The 15,106-nt window shown below is 44.0% G+C and overlaps 1 protein-coding gene across 12 annotated transcripts in view; it reads right to left on the bottom strand.

Annotated features, from left to right (window-relative positions):
* The window catches only part of LOC144601899 (inositol 1,4,5-trisphosphate-gated calcium channel ITPR1), a 446,238-nt gene that overhangs the window by 127,086 nt on the left and 304,046 nt on the right, over positions 1-15,106 (bottom strand). For all 12 annotated transcript variants that reach the window (XM_078414430.1, XM_078414435.1, XM_078414436.1 and 9 more), the window contains 5 exons: positions 11,362-11,562; positions 10,221-10,331; positions 4,393-4,488; positions 4,190-4,312; positions 1,647-1,754 (listed from right to left, as the gene is read on the bottom strand). In XM_078414430.1, the coding sequence (XP_078270556.1) occupies positions 1,647-1,754; positions 4,190-4,312; positions 4,393-4,488; positions 10,221-10,331; positions 11,362-11,562 (639 nt within the window). The remainder of the gene's footprint in view (positions 1-1,646; positions 1,755-4,189; positions 4,313-4,392; positions 4,489-10,220; positions 10,332-11,361; positions 11,563-15,106) is intronic.

Genomic DNA, 15,106 nt, shown 5'->3' with positions numbered 1-15,106 from the left:
ACTGATAGGCAGCAAATCTACCGCTGCGCCACCGTACTGCCCACAGGTCCTACAGGTGCTACTGGTCCACCGCTGATTTTCCGGCAAGCGGTGGTCCAGCCCCCCCCAATCCGGACAGAGGGCGCACTTGAAATCTCCCCCTGGAAGTCCTCCTCCCCCCATCCCTCCCCCCCGAAAATGTTGTGCCCAGGCTGGGTGAGGCGGTCGACTCGACCTCATCGGGACTTCCATGCCAATTGGCGGGTCAAATTTGCTCCCTGCGGCTGGTGCTCTGGAACTCCAGCCCGGCCAGAGCCGGCAGATCTGTCCCCATAGCCGACTTCCGAGGCCAGCTTTGTGGGCCAGTATCTCGGCCCCATAAGACCATGACCTCTGTTGGTCCGACAAAACGGATAATTTGGCAAGGCTCTGGAACCAAGGGTGCCGGAATATCGGTGGTGGACCTGCATTCCAACAACAGCCTAGATCAGAGGTGATCTGCTAGCCTTTGAGAAGTCTATATGTGCATAACTGTGGAGTGGAACAAAACCTCCAGTTAAAAAGCACCATTTAATATTTTACTATGACTTGCGTAAAGGGCTAATGGTATCGCAGATCAGTTGGACTAAAGCACTCATTATCGGCAACGTAGCAGTGGAGCTACTGCCTTACAATCCTGATTACCGGCGCTGTCTGTACGGAGTTTGTACGTTCTCCCCGTAACCTGCATGGTTTTTCGCTGGGTGCTCCGGTTTCCTCCCCCACTCCAAAGGCGTACAGGTTTGGAGGTTAATTGGCTTGGTATAAAATGTAAAATTGTCCTTTGTGTCACTGGTGCCCCCCTTCAAGTGGCATCCAGGGCACGTGCCATTCCTGCCACACCCTAGATACGCCACTGGATTTATTCCAGTTTCATGGTCAGGAAAGCCTAGTGGAGGAGCAAGATTTACCCTTTCCTTCCCACTCACAAAATGGTACTTCCTGTCCAAGTTATTGAGCATTTGACTGGGCAGGTAAATGAAGTCTGGTGGTTACAAACTCCTGAACAGACGCAAACATTCAGGCAAAGTATGCAATCCTTCCACCTAATACTTTCCATGTGTTAAAACTACACCCTGATTAAGGCCATTCCAACAATTTACATTTTGTGTTTGATCACATAAAAACATTTTAAAGCAATTAACCTTGTCTGTTGTCTCCTGCATTTCAAGCAGTGTACTCTTCGGGATTACATGAAAATGGAAGTTCTTCTTTATCTGTTCATTCCATTGCTCTTCAGTCTTTTGCTTTGGCATTTATTTGCCAACCTAATCAATTATTACTTCTCCTTCATTGCTGGGAACATCATATGTGAGAACTGAACGTTACTATGTGACTCAGGCTTATCTTGTGTTATCTTGCTCCACTTCCCAAGATTATTTACTCATTTCCCTCCCTCCCTCCCACCCCCCCCCCCCCCCTCCCCAATCTTCTGAGTCATAACCCAAATGAGAAGGCTTGTCTGATTAGTTTTTTGTTTTGGTTTCCAGACCTTCACCAAACCCTTCATTGGAATGTTTCCGAACTGATGTTAAACATCAGTGCATTCCTCTGTACAAACCAAGGTTGCAACTAAGGATTTTGCAAATATGCCAATATGCCAGTATGATTTTTTTCTGTTTACTGACCTCAATCTGAGCTGTGTGCTTGGCATAATACTCCAAGGCTTCATCTCCCTCACCCATCTGACTGCCTGGTTTCAGCATTTGTTGAAGCTCTTTGTTATGACGTGCCAACTGCAAGAGTGAAGGAGATATTTTTGGGTTAGGAGCACAGGACCAAACCTGTCACATTCCTTAAAGCACGTTAAAAAGTTATCTAAAAGACCTTATTTAAAAATAAGTCATGTCTCATCCGTTACCTCTCGACCACTGATCCTGCAGACATGGGGTAAGCTGATAATTATCACGTAGAACTCTTTGATTTGTTGAACCCAGTTACTTTTCTTGACAAAAAGCCAATTTGCAGTGAATGTTAATCATATCACTGCCACGTTATCACTTCAGTACATCTAACAGATGCTGGAAATACTGGTAACACTCAAGAGGTCAGGCTGCTTTGGTGGAAAGAGAAATAGAGTTAATGTATCAAGTCATGGGTCCTTCATCAAAACTAGGAAGGAGAGAACCCAGAAATTCCTTGGCCTACCTCTTGAATCCTCCATCCCTCTCCGAACTATCTATCGGTGGGCTCTCGCACTGTTTCAAGGAGGTCCCAGGCAAGCTTAAGGAACAGCGCCACATCTCCTGCCTAGGCATGTTGCATCTTTCTGGACTCAATACCGAATTCTTCAATTTCATCTAACTTTGTTTCTGACTGTATTGGTCGCCCATCTGCAACATTGATTCAGCTTGATAGTTTATCTTTTCATTTTCTTTTCTCTTGCTCTGGGAGTGCAGGGTACCCAGCCTGACCATGCAAACTTGTCTCACCACTCTGCATTTCACAATCTGCACTCTGCATTTATATCAATGACCTGCCATGAAATGCAAGGTTTCCAAGTTTGCTGATGATGTGTAAATAGGTGGAAGGCCACATTGTGGTACATTATGATTCTGCAACAGGATATGGAAAGAGTGAGTGCTATAAATGGGATCATTCTTACAAACGTCCATAAGTTGATTTTGTCCATAAGCTGGAAAATTTGTCCACACATCGACAAACTCAGTCTAGAGACGTACAGGTCTGTAGGTTAATTGGCTTGGTATAAATGGAAAAATTGTCCCTGGTGTAGGATAGTGTTAATATGCAGGGATTGCTGGTCAGTGCGGACTCAGTGGGCCGAAGGGCGTGTTTCCTCGCTGTATTTCTAAACTACAAACTAAACAAAACTAAGATATGGTAAGTATATCTCTCCAGTAGTGAGGTAAATGTAACTGGGCTTTAAAGATGCTGCCGAGGTGAACTGAAAAAAAACATTGAACAAAGATTGAATTTTTGCTTCTTTCTTTCCTAGAACTTCTTTGCAACACCGAATATTCATGATTGGCATCCCTGGAAGCATTGGTGTATCTTGCCAAGTTAAGGTCTTGTGTTTTATCAGCATGAGATTCAAGTCAGTCACGGAATGAAAGATCTCTATGTAAAAGCAATGTCTTGGGGTGCTGTTTATCCTGGTGTATTAGGTTGCAACCTTCCCTACTGTAGTTTACATCAGGCTGTGACGACAAAACCGTCACATGGTGATAGTTTTACACTTTGGAAACTAGCATGAACATTGGTGACCAACTTCAAAAAAGGTTGTGGTTGCGGGAAAATGGCTTGCATTTCAAATTGTTTTGGTTTGAAAAAAATAAAGCTCATCCCAAATGTTATATCACAGAGATAAGAGAGGATGTTGGAGGGATGGAAGAGGTTCTGCTGGTGGTATTGGAGAGATGGAGGTGGGAGTCAATGTGTGCATTTGCAAGCGGAGAGCAGCAATTTCGATGAAGAGAGTAGTAATTTAAAGGTGATTGCCGAACACTCCAGTGGGTGTCAGTGCAGTTGTGGACGTTGGTACTGATACGCATATTGTGCAATGTTTTTGAAAAGGAAACAATTAGCTCTAGCTGGATGCAAGGTTGCAGAAAAGTGAACAAAAGAAAAGTAAAATCAAGCCTCCCCTTGTGTGGAACAAATTGCACATCACACCTGATATCAGGAAGGGAACACAAATGGGGTAGTCTGAAGTGTGGAAAGATATTATGAGCATTTTACACAGAGATGAAAATTCAAAAGGAATATTTATCTGTATTGACAGCAAATATTTAATATAGTGGACAATAAATAGCTTTCTCAACTAAAAAATGAAAATCAATTTCGGCTTTTCAATGAAACAAAAATTGCAGGAAACAATCAACAGGTCATTCTCAAAAGAGAATTGGAATTAACATTGGAGGTTGAACGCCCTTCACTCAATTTCTCTTTCTCCAGACACTGTCCTGCTATGCTCCCAGTATTTACTCCTTTTATTTCAGATTTCCAGCATCTGCATGTTTTCCTCTCATTTTCACCCATTTAAAGTCATGCTTAATAAATAAGAAAAAAGTGGAAGAAATATATATTTTTAATCTTGTGCAGCGAGACAGAAACCTAACCAACATCCTGTTGTTCCTGCCACTCCCACCAACACATCCTTTTCCCACCGCATGAACATTTGGTGGCCCCATGTTTAACGTCATTATATTACCTGATGAGCCAGGATGTAAATGTTATGGCCAACATTCCTGGGGGAGGCGGCATGATCCTCACCGTCCTCCGTTTCCTCAAACTCCACCTCTCCCTGCAGATAGGCCTTCTTTATCACCTCCACCTTGGGAATAAATAACTTCATCAGAAATCGTTCTAGGGGAGGCAGGAAATAATATTCAAGAAAAATAAAGACTTCCCTACCAGTTCCTTGGGCCTCATGTTATAGAGTATTCTTTCTGCATTTTCACTGTCATGTCTACTTTCCATGATTGCCAGCAGCAGCTTGGATGCATTATTCTGTTGGAAAGAAAACACACCATGTCAGTGTCCTGAAGACTGCTGTTTCTGGTGTCTTGCTGCACTCTTAATCTTTGACAAGAATGGTGACATTTTAAGATTAACATCAGACCGCAAGTAGGTTTGGCAAACTAGTCAGGTGATTTCATAATGCATTATCCAGAGTTTCGCCCAAACCAGAGGGTTAATAATTAACAAGCCAAATTGAGAGATTTAATGAATAGATGATAAAAGGTTCCATTCATGAAAAAAATAGAATACGGAACAGTACATTCACACAGGAACAGCCCTTCAGCTCACCATGTGTGCCAATCATGATGCCAACTTAAATTAATCCCATCCGCCTGCACATGGGCCATATCCTATTCCCTGCCTGTTCATGCACCTGTCTCAATGCCCCTTAAACTGTGATAACCTATGCGTTATTGTCACCTCACCAAGCAGCAGACTCCAGACATTTTACTCTGTGTAAAATAGCCTTTAATCTCTCAGTTATAGTTCTATGAAAATTAATTGCAATCAAGTATTTCACGTAAAAAGAAATTAAATGTCCATCCGGCAGCTCAGCACAAGGATGGGGCTGTAAGAACTAATTCCACTATTGTCAGTTCTTCTTCTGCTTAGGCAGTCCATTGGGTTTGAGGACTTGCTTCCACTCTGTGCCAAAGTGATTTCATATCACAGCACTTGCATTGCAGTTCAACACATTTTCCAGTTATTACGTTGCTTGCTGAAGTAAGTCCAGAGGTGGCTGATGAGACAAATGTGAGAACTGCAGTCGGCCACACACAGGATGGATTGTGGCTGATGGTGTGTGTGCAGGTCAATGGTTGCTCTGTCCACCAGGGCAGCTGTGTTCTCCCAGTGCATGAAACATTGAAAATAGGTGCAGGAGTAGGCCATTCGGCCCTTCGAGCCAGCACCGCCATTCAATGTGATCATGGCTGATCATCCTAAATCAGTACCCTGTTCCTGCTTACTCCCCATATCCTTGATTCCGTTAGCCCTACCAGCATGGTCTTGTGGTTCCTCACCAGCAACTCAAATGACCCTTCTCCACTTTGAGCGGTTGTAGGCCAGACTATCAGGAGTCAGTATAATTCCTTCCGTTATCTCTGTCTCTTTCTGTGGTGTTATTCCTGACAACCTCAACCCAAAGAGAATCCTTGGTATTCCGTGCATCCATCAATCTTGGAAAAATGCATTATTGGCCCGTCAGTTGTCCTTGGATGCAGTTGAAAAGGCGAGCATCCTGCTGCATTGCCTGAGAATTTCATCACCAACTTATATATTCACTGCTTCCTGTATAAAAGCTGCATAGACTACACTCAATTTGAAAATCCAGATGAATTATGTCAAGTAACCCATCAATTTTGATTGCCTGTTTAGGACACCTCTGCCTTGCTTATAGTTGTAGAGTGATGGATGATGGCAGACATTTATGAATCTTTGGGATGCAAAATGCTCAGGGCTTGAGGTCAGAGTGTAGGTGGGGGGGGGGGGGGGTAAGGGAGAGAAGAGAAACCAAATGCCGATGGAGAAAACGTGCATGGACAGCACACTAAGGCTGGAATCAAACCTGGGTACCTGAAACTGTGAGGCATCTACACTGACATCACAGTTCCCACCAATGTTATGAATGAAAGTAATAAAGAACAGCAGGAAAAATAACGCTAACATTGATGGGATGTTTTCCAAAATGTTAATAAAACAGAGGAGCTGTTAATAGAATGAAAAAAAAGAAATCAAGCCCAGGGATCAGCATTAAGAACACAGTTTTTCTCCAAAGAGAGATCTGGACTTTGATATATGGTGCATGGTCTGAAGATTTACAAGCAACATAATAGCTAGAAATTATTGTTAATTACAATGGAAGCACAATGATACAAAATGAGATTGCTACACTGGACAGACGTCAAATTAAACTGGCAGGAAAGAAAAAGGAAATTTACCACTTTGGAGTAATGAAAGAAAATATATATTAAATAATAACATTTTTAGATATTAGTCAAAATATTAGGTCCAGTGACAAATTTTTAGGTGGATGAAGCTTCACAGAGAGCATTCAGGTTGGGATTTAACTTTCATTTGTTGTCTGCCTAGCCTTTCTCAACATCGGAGGAGCATAGGTGAGTGCATAAGCCTCCCATCACCACCGGGAGCAAGTTGACATTTGGCACTTTGGATTTCTAACATCTTGTCCTGTGTATTTGGAAACAACTAATACATTGATTAAGTCAGAAGTGTGCTGAGATTGGAAGAATATATAGGCCATGAAGGGATACTTGCTAAAACAATATATTCTTAGGCCCCCTCAGTCATGGCTGACCATGGGTGATGCATCCTAGTTGGCTGCTTGCTCCACACCTCGGCTAGAGCAGCATCGCTTGTGGCTGAAGAGACCAATGCGGGAGTGACAGTCTCTGTCGCGAAGGTCACATTTGTGTGTGGACTCTGGTCTGTTGAAGTCGATGCACTCCTTTCTGCGTGCCCGCTTTTCTGCCGCTGCGTTCATCAGTTTCTCTTCCCCCGTTTTGAGATGTTGGTTCAGGGTACCTCTCCACCTTGTACGGTCAGCTGCAAGGCTCTCCCAGGACTCCACATCGATGTCGAGCACCTTCAGATCTCTCTTGCAGACATCCTTGTAACGTAGCTGGGGGCGGCCGATGGTTCTCCTCCCAGATGTTAGCTCTTCATAGAGGATGTCTTTTGGAATACGGCCATCCTCCATGCAGTGGACATGGCCCAGCCACCGAAGCCTGCGCTGCCTGAGTAGAGTGTACATACTCGGAAGGCCAGTGCGAGACAGAATCTCGGCGTTGGGCACTCTGTCTTGCCAGGATATACCCAGGATACGGCGGATGCTTCTAAGATGGAAGGTGTTGAGTCTTCTCTCCAGTCTGGCATATGTAGTCCATGTCTCACTGCCGTACAGCAGCGTGCTGTTGACACAGGCGTTGAAGACTGTTATCTTTGTCTTCACTGTCAGCTTTGGATTGGTCCACACTGGAGTTGTGAGGCGAGCGAGAGTTGTAGCTGCCTTCCCGATCCTCTTGTCAATCTCTGTGTCCAAGGAGAGGTTGTCGGTGATGGTGGAGCCGAGGTATATGAACTGATGGACAGCTCATTGATATGAACTGATTGAGTTCGTAGTCGTCGATGGTGATGACTCTGTATCCTGTCCCATGACATTCGTCTTCTTCAGGCTGATGGTCAGCCCAAAGTCCTTGCAAGCCCGATGGAAGCGGTCCATCAATGACTGTTGTTCCTGCTGGGTGCGGGACACAACTGCTGCGTCATCGGCGAACAACATGTCTCTGATGAGAGCTTCACGTACTTTTGTCTTGGCTCGGAGGCGGATGAGGTTGAAGAGCTTGCCGTCTGATCTAGTACGCAGGTAGATCCCCTCTGTTGCGGTGCCGAAGGCATGTTTCAGGAGCAGAGCGAAGAAAATCCCAAAGAGTGTGGGAGCAAGGATGCAGCCTTGTTTGACGCCATGGCGGATGTCGAAGGGCTCCGAGAAACTGCCGTTGAACTGCACTGTCCCCTTCGTGTTGATGTGGAAGGATTCTATCATGCTCTGCAGTTTTGGTGGGCAGTTGATCTTTGGGAGAGCTTTGAATAGGCCATCTCTGCTGACGAAGTCGAACGTCTTGGTGAGGTCAAGGAAAGCAATATACAGGGGCATCCGCTGTTCTCTGCACATCTCCTGGAGCTGGTGAAGGGAGAAGACCATGTCTACTGTTGACCTTCCAGCTCGGAAACCGCACTGTGACTCTGGGTAGACACGTTCTGCCAGCTTCTGCAGGCGGATCAAGATGACCCGAGCAAAGACCTTGCTGACGATGTTGAGGAGGGAGATGCCTCTGTAGTTGTTGCAGTCGCTTCTCTCGCCCTTGTTCTTGGAGAGGGTAATGATTGTGGCATCCCTCATTCCTGTGGTACAGCTCCTTCTTGCCAGCACTGGCAGAGGACTTCATGCAAAGGAAGCAGTAAGGTAGTCTTGCAGTGCTTGATCAGGTCAGGGGGAATCCCGTTGCTGCCTGGGGCTTTGCCTGAGGCCAGGCTGTCAATGGCCTTGCTGAGCTCTTCTACCGTCGGCTCTCCATCTAACTCATCCATGGTCGGCAGGCACTCGATGGCGTCAAGGGCTGAGGGGGACACAGTGTTCTCTCTCGAGTAGAGGTCGGAGTAGTGTTCCACCCATCTCTCCATCTGCTGGCATTTGTCTGTGATTATTTCCCCAGTGGAGGATTTGAGGGGGGCTGTTTTGCTTTGGATAAGTGGGTCAAGCTTTTTTTGTTACACAGAGTGGCGGGTGCCTGGAACACACTGCCAGGGGCTGTGGTGAAGGCAGATAAAATAGTGGTATTTTAAGAGGATTTTAGGTGGGCACACGGATATGCAGGGAATGGAGGAATATGGATCATGTGCAGGCAGAGGAGATTAGTTTAAGTAGGCATCATGTTCAGCACGGACATTGTGGGCCAGACGACCTGTTCCTGGGCTGTACTGTTCTACGTTCTAATAGCAGTTGTCAGCTGCGATGAGAAACAATAAGAGAAACGTGGTTTTTTTTTTAGACAAAACAGTAGATTTAAAACCAAATTCTTTTTTTTGGTGACAGCACAAGCCAGGGCACAGCATTTCCACTGGTCATAAGTCAGTAATTCGAGTATCTAATTACAACACTGGAAAGATTTGGAGCATATTCATTTGCCGAGTTGTCGTGACATAGATTAGAAGAACTGGGGAGGAAGCATAATTCTTAACAGCAGAGAGAATAGAAGAAAAACATTACAGAGAAAGGAAATATTTAAATGGTTACCAGGCAAAGATTGAAAAATTGAATTAACAGGGCACCACTGTGGAGACCAATGTAAGAGCCATGGGCTGAATAGACTTCTACTGTGCTGTCATATCTTAATTTAGTGTTTTCACAGGCAAACACAAGAACCTAATGACTATTAAAGCTCCACTTATAATAATGAACATATTGACATTTCAAACAATTATATTTTTGGTTTCATATCACACAACTTTCAAAAAGAAAATCTTCTACGTTCTGGAGAAGTAACATAGCTTAGTCTGATTATAGAGGATTCTGAAAAAGATTTAAAGATAAACTAGTAAATAGTGCTGTCAGTTCAGCTGCCAGCTACGCCCAATGTGCACGGTGGTGCAGCAGTAGAGTTGCTGCCTTACAGCGCCAGAAAACCAGGTTCGATCCTGACTACCGGTGCTGTCTGTACAGAGTTTGTACGTTCTGCCCATAGGTTTTCCCAGGGTGCTCCAGCACTATCCTACACACTGGGGCCAATTTACAATTTACAGAAGCCAATTAACCTACAATTTTGTACGTATTTGGAGTGTGGGAGGAAACTGGAGCACCTGGGGAAACTCATGCGGTCACAGAGAAGGCACAAATTCCGTACAGACAGCACCGGTAGTCGGGATCGAACCCGGGTCTCTGGCGCTGTGAGGCAGCAACTCTACCACTGCACCTCCATTATATTTTCCCGATAAAGTATTCAGTTTCACTGACATCAATGGAAACAAATACCAGACAGGACAAATACAAGGCTATCAATACGAGGGTGCTCTACCTTAATATCCATTATCGACCAATATCTGCCCTTCCCAAGATTAAACAATTTAACAGAGGATTGGAATTCAAGGTTTGTTGATCTCCCAATAACATATCTACACCATTAGCAGCCCACCCGACTTACCTTCAGTTCCAGCACAAGGTCCATTCTCTTCTTGCCCAGTGGGTTGATATCATTAAGAATTAGTGCAATGATGATGTCGATTCCATTTGATTCATGGGTGGCAATGCAGTTCTGTGCAAAAAAGATTACATACAGCAATTTTAATTATGATCCCTCTTCCAAATTGGAGAACAGCAGCTCAGGAAAACCAAGACATTTCTTTAACAATGCTCCCATTTATGGAAACAATACTGATAGGACCTATACTTGAAGCTTGAGATTTGTTAACCATCTGCCTGGGAAGAATGTAACAGGATTTCACACACTCCATTGAAGGGGATTGACTCAATTAAATCATGCATGGCTGTAGTCAGTCTTAGTTTAGTTTTGGAGATACAGTGCAGTACAGGCCCTTCGGCCCACCAAGTCCACGCCGACCAGCAAACCCTGTCCACTTATGCTATCCTACACACACTAGGGACAATTTACAATTATACCAAGCCAATTAACCTAAAAAACCTGTACGTCTTTGGAGTGTGGGAGGAAACCAGAGATCCACGCAGGTCATGGGGAGAATGTACAAACTCCGTACAGACAGCACCCGTAGTCTGGATTGAACCCAGGTCTCTGGCGTTGTAAGGCAGCAACTCTACCGCTGCACCACCATGCTGCCCTTCTCGTTACTAATCATAATGGTGGTAGTGGGACTCTTGACTAAGGAGGCTGTGGATAGACACAAAAAACCTGGAGTAACTCAGCGGGACAGGCAGCATCTCTGGAGAGAAGTAATGGGTGACGTTTTGGGTCGAGACCCTTCTTCAGACTGAAAGGAGGCTGCGTGTTAACTTCCCACTTTGGAGGTCCAGGAACAGAATCCAGGATGTGTCACTCCTATTGTAACATTGAAAACATTGTCATATGGATCAGTTCATGTGGTTTAACAGAAACGTTTCCCCTTCAAACGATTAGGGATGGAGAGAATGACGTTAATAGGGCTCCCTGTGCAGCAAACTGTTGGGATTTGCACACTTGTGTAAACATGCTCACGGACTTGGCTGAACCTACTGCAAGTAATTCTGGATTACTAACAAAGAAAGTCTCAAGAAAACAAAGCAGCATTAACAGTGTTCCAGCAGTATCTGGGTGTGAGTGCAATGGATACCTGGTTCTCATGGCAGGGCCCTTGACAATATTCAGTCAAGCTTTCCAGTGTCTGGTTGATGAGGGCCACGTTCTTCTCATTGATGTAGAGTCCCAACAGGCCCAGCCCACCAGTGGTGCTGCCACAAATGCAGTCCAGGAACTGCAGTGTCTCACAGACCAGATTATAATTGGCCTTGTTGTTCTGGCAACGCAGGAAGTTCTGAGGGGATATGAGAGAAAAGAAAAATCAGGAGTGATTAATACATTCAAAAATTTCTTATTTGATTTCCTCCGTCCATTTTCAGACGGATTGTCACAGGGTTAAAAACAATCAGTGGTAGCAGATAGATGAAATGAGAAGCCAATAGACAATAGGTGCAGGATTAGGCCATTTGGCCCCGAGTCAGCACCGCCATTCAATGTGATCATGGCTGATCATTCTCAATCAGTACCCCGTTCCTGCCTTCTCCCCATACCCCCTGACTCCGCTATCCTTAAGAACTCTATCTAGTTCTCTCTTGAATGCATTCAGAGACTTGGCCTCCACTGCCTTCTGAGGCAGTGAATTCCACAGATACACAAGCCGGTACACTCTTTTAAAAATAAAGCTCTGGCAGGGGGAAAGTGATAATATAATTCAATATTATAACATTCATTTCTGGCTAATGTTTATCTTTCAAGTCAACTAACATAGATCATTACTCGTTACTTCATCTGCTCATTACTTCATTGTCGTGGGAACTTTCTGTGATAAATTGGTGGCTTTTCTCCATTTTCTCCACAGGGGCACACTTAATGGGATCAGTAGGGTTGTGAAGCATCTTAAGATTGGGAGCGGAACCCCAGTAAAGGAAAGACTCTTTCCATTCAAGCGTACTGGAATATTAATCAAAAGTATACACTAAATTGTGCTCAAACAGTTACACCGCTAGGGATCCTGTTTTTATTTATTCAAGGGATGTGGACTTTGCTGGCTGATCCCGCAATTAATTGCCCATCTCTAACTACTTTCATGGCATGTCATGGAAAAGCATCAACTGGTCATGCACAGCATTAACAGAAATTCCTGGTTGGGCAACAAATATTTAGTTCAAAACAAATTCCATTGAATTTATTGTTAAAAATGCCCAGCCAATAGTTTATACCCATTATATTTCTAAAGGTACTGAATTACTTTTCATTTCTAAATATTAAGTTTGTATGCCCAAATGATTCCATAAGCTGCTAATTTAGATGAGAGATACACAACCAACAACAATATAGCAAAAAAACACAAAGTGCTGGAGTAACACAGCTGGTCAGGCAGCATCTCTGCAGAACATGGAGAAGCGGCTTTTCGGGTCATGACCCTTCCACTGACTGAAGAAGGCCCTATCTTGAAACGTTTCCTATCCATGGTCGCCAGTGATGCTGCCTCACCCACTGAGACACACCAGCACTCAAGATTGCAGCATCTGCAGTTCCTTGTGTCAACATGTCAACAAAGAAAATTACCTATTAACGTCACATCAATCTTCACTTAGCATTTCATGGTCTAACAGGCTTGACATGGCAGTGCTGGATAAAAAAATCCCCCATATACAGTGCTTCCCCAGGGCTACCGGTTGCTTAGTCACCCTCATTGATAGAATAACAACCAAAGGTGCACTTTGTAATCCCATTGTTATTGTCTCGATTAATTACAGTTCATTTTCATTCTGCAGGCCATATCTGGGAGAGCAGTCAGATAATTATCAGTGATGAGGGAGGCACAATGAAAAAAAACGACACTCGTCTATACTGATACACAGAATGCCTTCACACTGTGAACTGTCAGACAGGCCAGCTACAAGGCAATGTTCCTTGTAGTACAGGTGTCCCTGCGATACAGCAGTTTGAAAAGCAAAAATCCGCCCTTGGGAAATTCACAAAAGTCCCGATCCAAAACCTCACCAATCCACTTCTTCCAGAGATGCTGCCTGAGCGGTTGAGTTACTCAAGGCCCACTGAGTTACTTCAGCTCTTTGTGCATTTTTAAAATATCCAATATACTGAATTAAAATCTGTTCTCGAAAATTTTATGTGAAAAAGGTAGAACACCTTTTTTTTCAACCCTTATTTCTTGGTGCATGCAGAAATGACTTGGCTTCAATGTCACAGAAAAGTCCGATATCAGTTTATTGTCATAAACAGCAAGCTGCAATGAAATTTCTTGCTCACTTGAAGCTCAGAGTACACAGTATACAAACAGTAACGATAAATACAACAATAAATAATACCTGTGCAAAGCAGCAGAATGATAAAAAAGAATATTAAAAGTTCAAAGCATAATAATGGAATGAGGTGGAGTTAAGTGTAGGAATGGAGTGATTGGTTCGGGAGTCTGAAAGCAATGTAGAAAATAGCCTGTTTTTTCAACATGAAAATAGGTGGTATTGTAGGCAGCGAAGATGGTCATCAAGAATTGTAGTGAAATTTTGATTGACTGGGCAAGCAGGCCAAGGAACAGCAAATGGAATTTAATTCAAGGAAGTGCAAATTGATGCACAATTGGGAAGACAAACCAGGGCAGGGACTTCTCAGTGAATGGTAGGGCACTGGGGAGTGTGGTGGCACAAAGGGATCTAGGAGCAGAAGTACATAATTCCCTAAAAGTGGCATCGCAGGTAGATAAGATGGTGAAGAAGGCATTTGGCACCGTGGGCTTCATCAGCCAGGAAATTGAGTATAGAAGTTAGAACATTATGTTACAGTTGTGAGACCACACTTGGAATATTATGTTCAGTTTTGGTCAGCCTACAAGAGGCAAAATGTCATTAAGCTGAGAAGAGTGCAGAGAAGATTTATGACAATGTTGCCCAGCCCAAGCGTCACAATCACAGATAAGGAGTCTGCTCATTATGCTTGAGACTATTAGGCATTTCTTCACCTAGAAGCTGGTGCAATTTGGGAATTGCCACCCAAATGTCACGTGGAGACTGTTATTCAGGACAGAGATCTCTAGATATTACGGGAATCGAAGGATGAGAGCCTCCCGTGGGCGAGTAGCCCGGATGTGAGAGACAGTAATTATCTTGTTGAATGACAGAGCAGCCATGAAGCACTTAATGGCCTTCTCCTAATCTTATGTTCTTATGCTTTGCTTTCCACCCTCCCCACCCCCGCCTGCCCAATCCCTCAAATATTATATGCATTTCTAACATATTTGATTTAAATCAAGGACGATTCTTTATACATTGAGAGGATTTTTAATATTTGAACATGATCTTGGCAGGCTGCTGGAACAATCTTCTCATTAAAAAACGTTATATTTCATTATTCTAATTCTGTAACCCCGTACACTCATCTTTCTGTGGAGAATCAGTGATTTTTGAACAACGACTGATCGTTACTCCTTGAAAATGTGGTTCTTTACTAGTTGTGCAGGATCATGCATACGATGTCCACAGTGCAAATCAAATCTGAGCAACTCCACAGTGTCTACCCCTTTATCCATTCCCTATATTATCTGCAACATGAGGATAATTCTTCAGTTTCAGGTATTCCAACCTCATTGACCCCCCAAATTCCTCCCACCCCCACTGAAAACCTTTCTTCCCACATCCCCGACTCCTTCGCCCAGTTCCTTCCCCCTTGTCCACCTCCACCTTCCACTCATCACTCTTGCTTGTTTCTCTGGATTCCCTGTCCCTCCCCACACCTCCGCCCCAACTTCTGTCCCAGTTCCCGTCTTCCCACCAACACAATCTTTGATCCTGAGTTTTATTTTCCACCTTCCTTTCTGA

Source organism: Rhinoraja longicauda, chromosome 17 (assembly GCF_053455715.1).
Source record: "Rhinoraja longicauda isolate Sanriku21f chromosome 17, sRhiLon1.1, whole genome shotgun sequence".
Taxonomy (NCBI): domain Eukaryota; kingdom Metazoa; phylum Chordata; class Chondrichthyes; order Rajiformes; family Arhynchobatidae; genus Rhinoraja; species Rhinoraja longicauda.
This window is presented reverse-complemented; position numbering and strand designations above follow the sequence as displayed.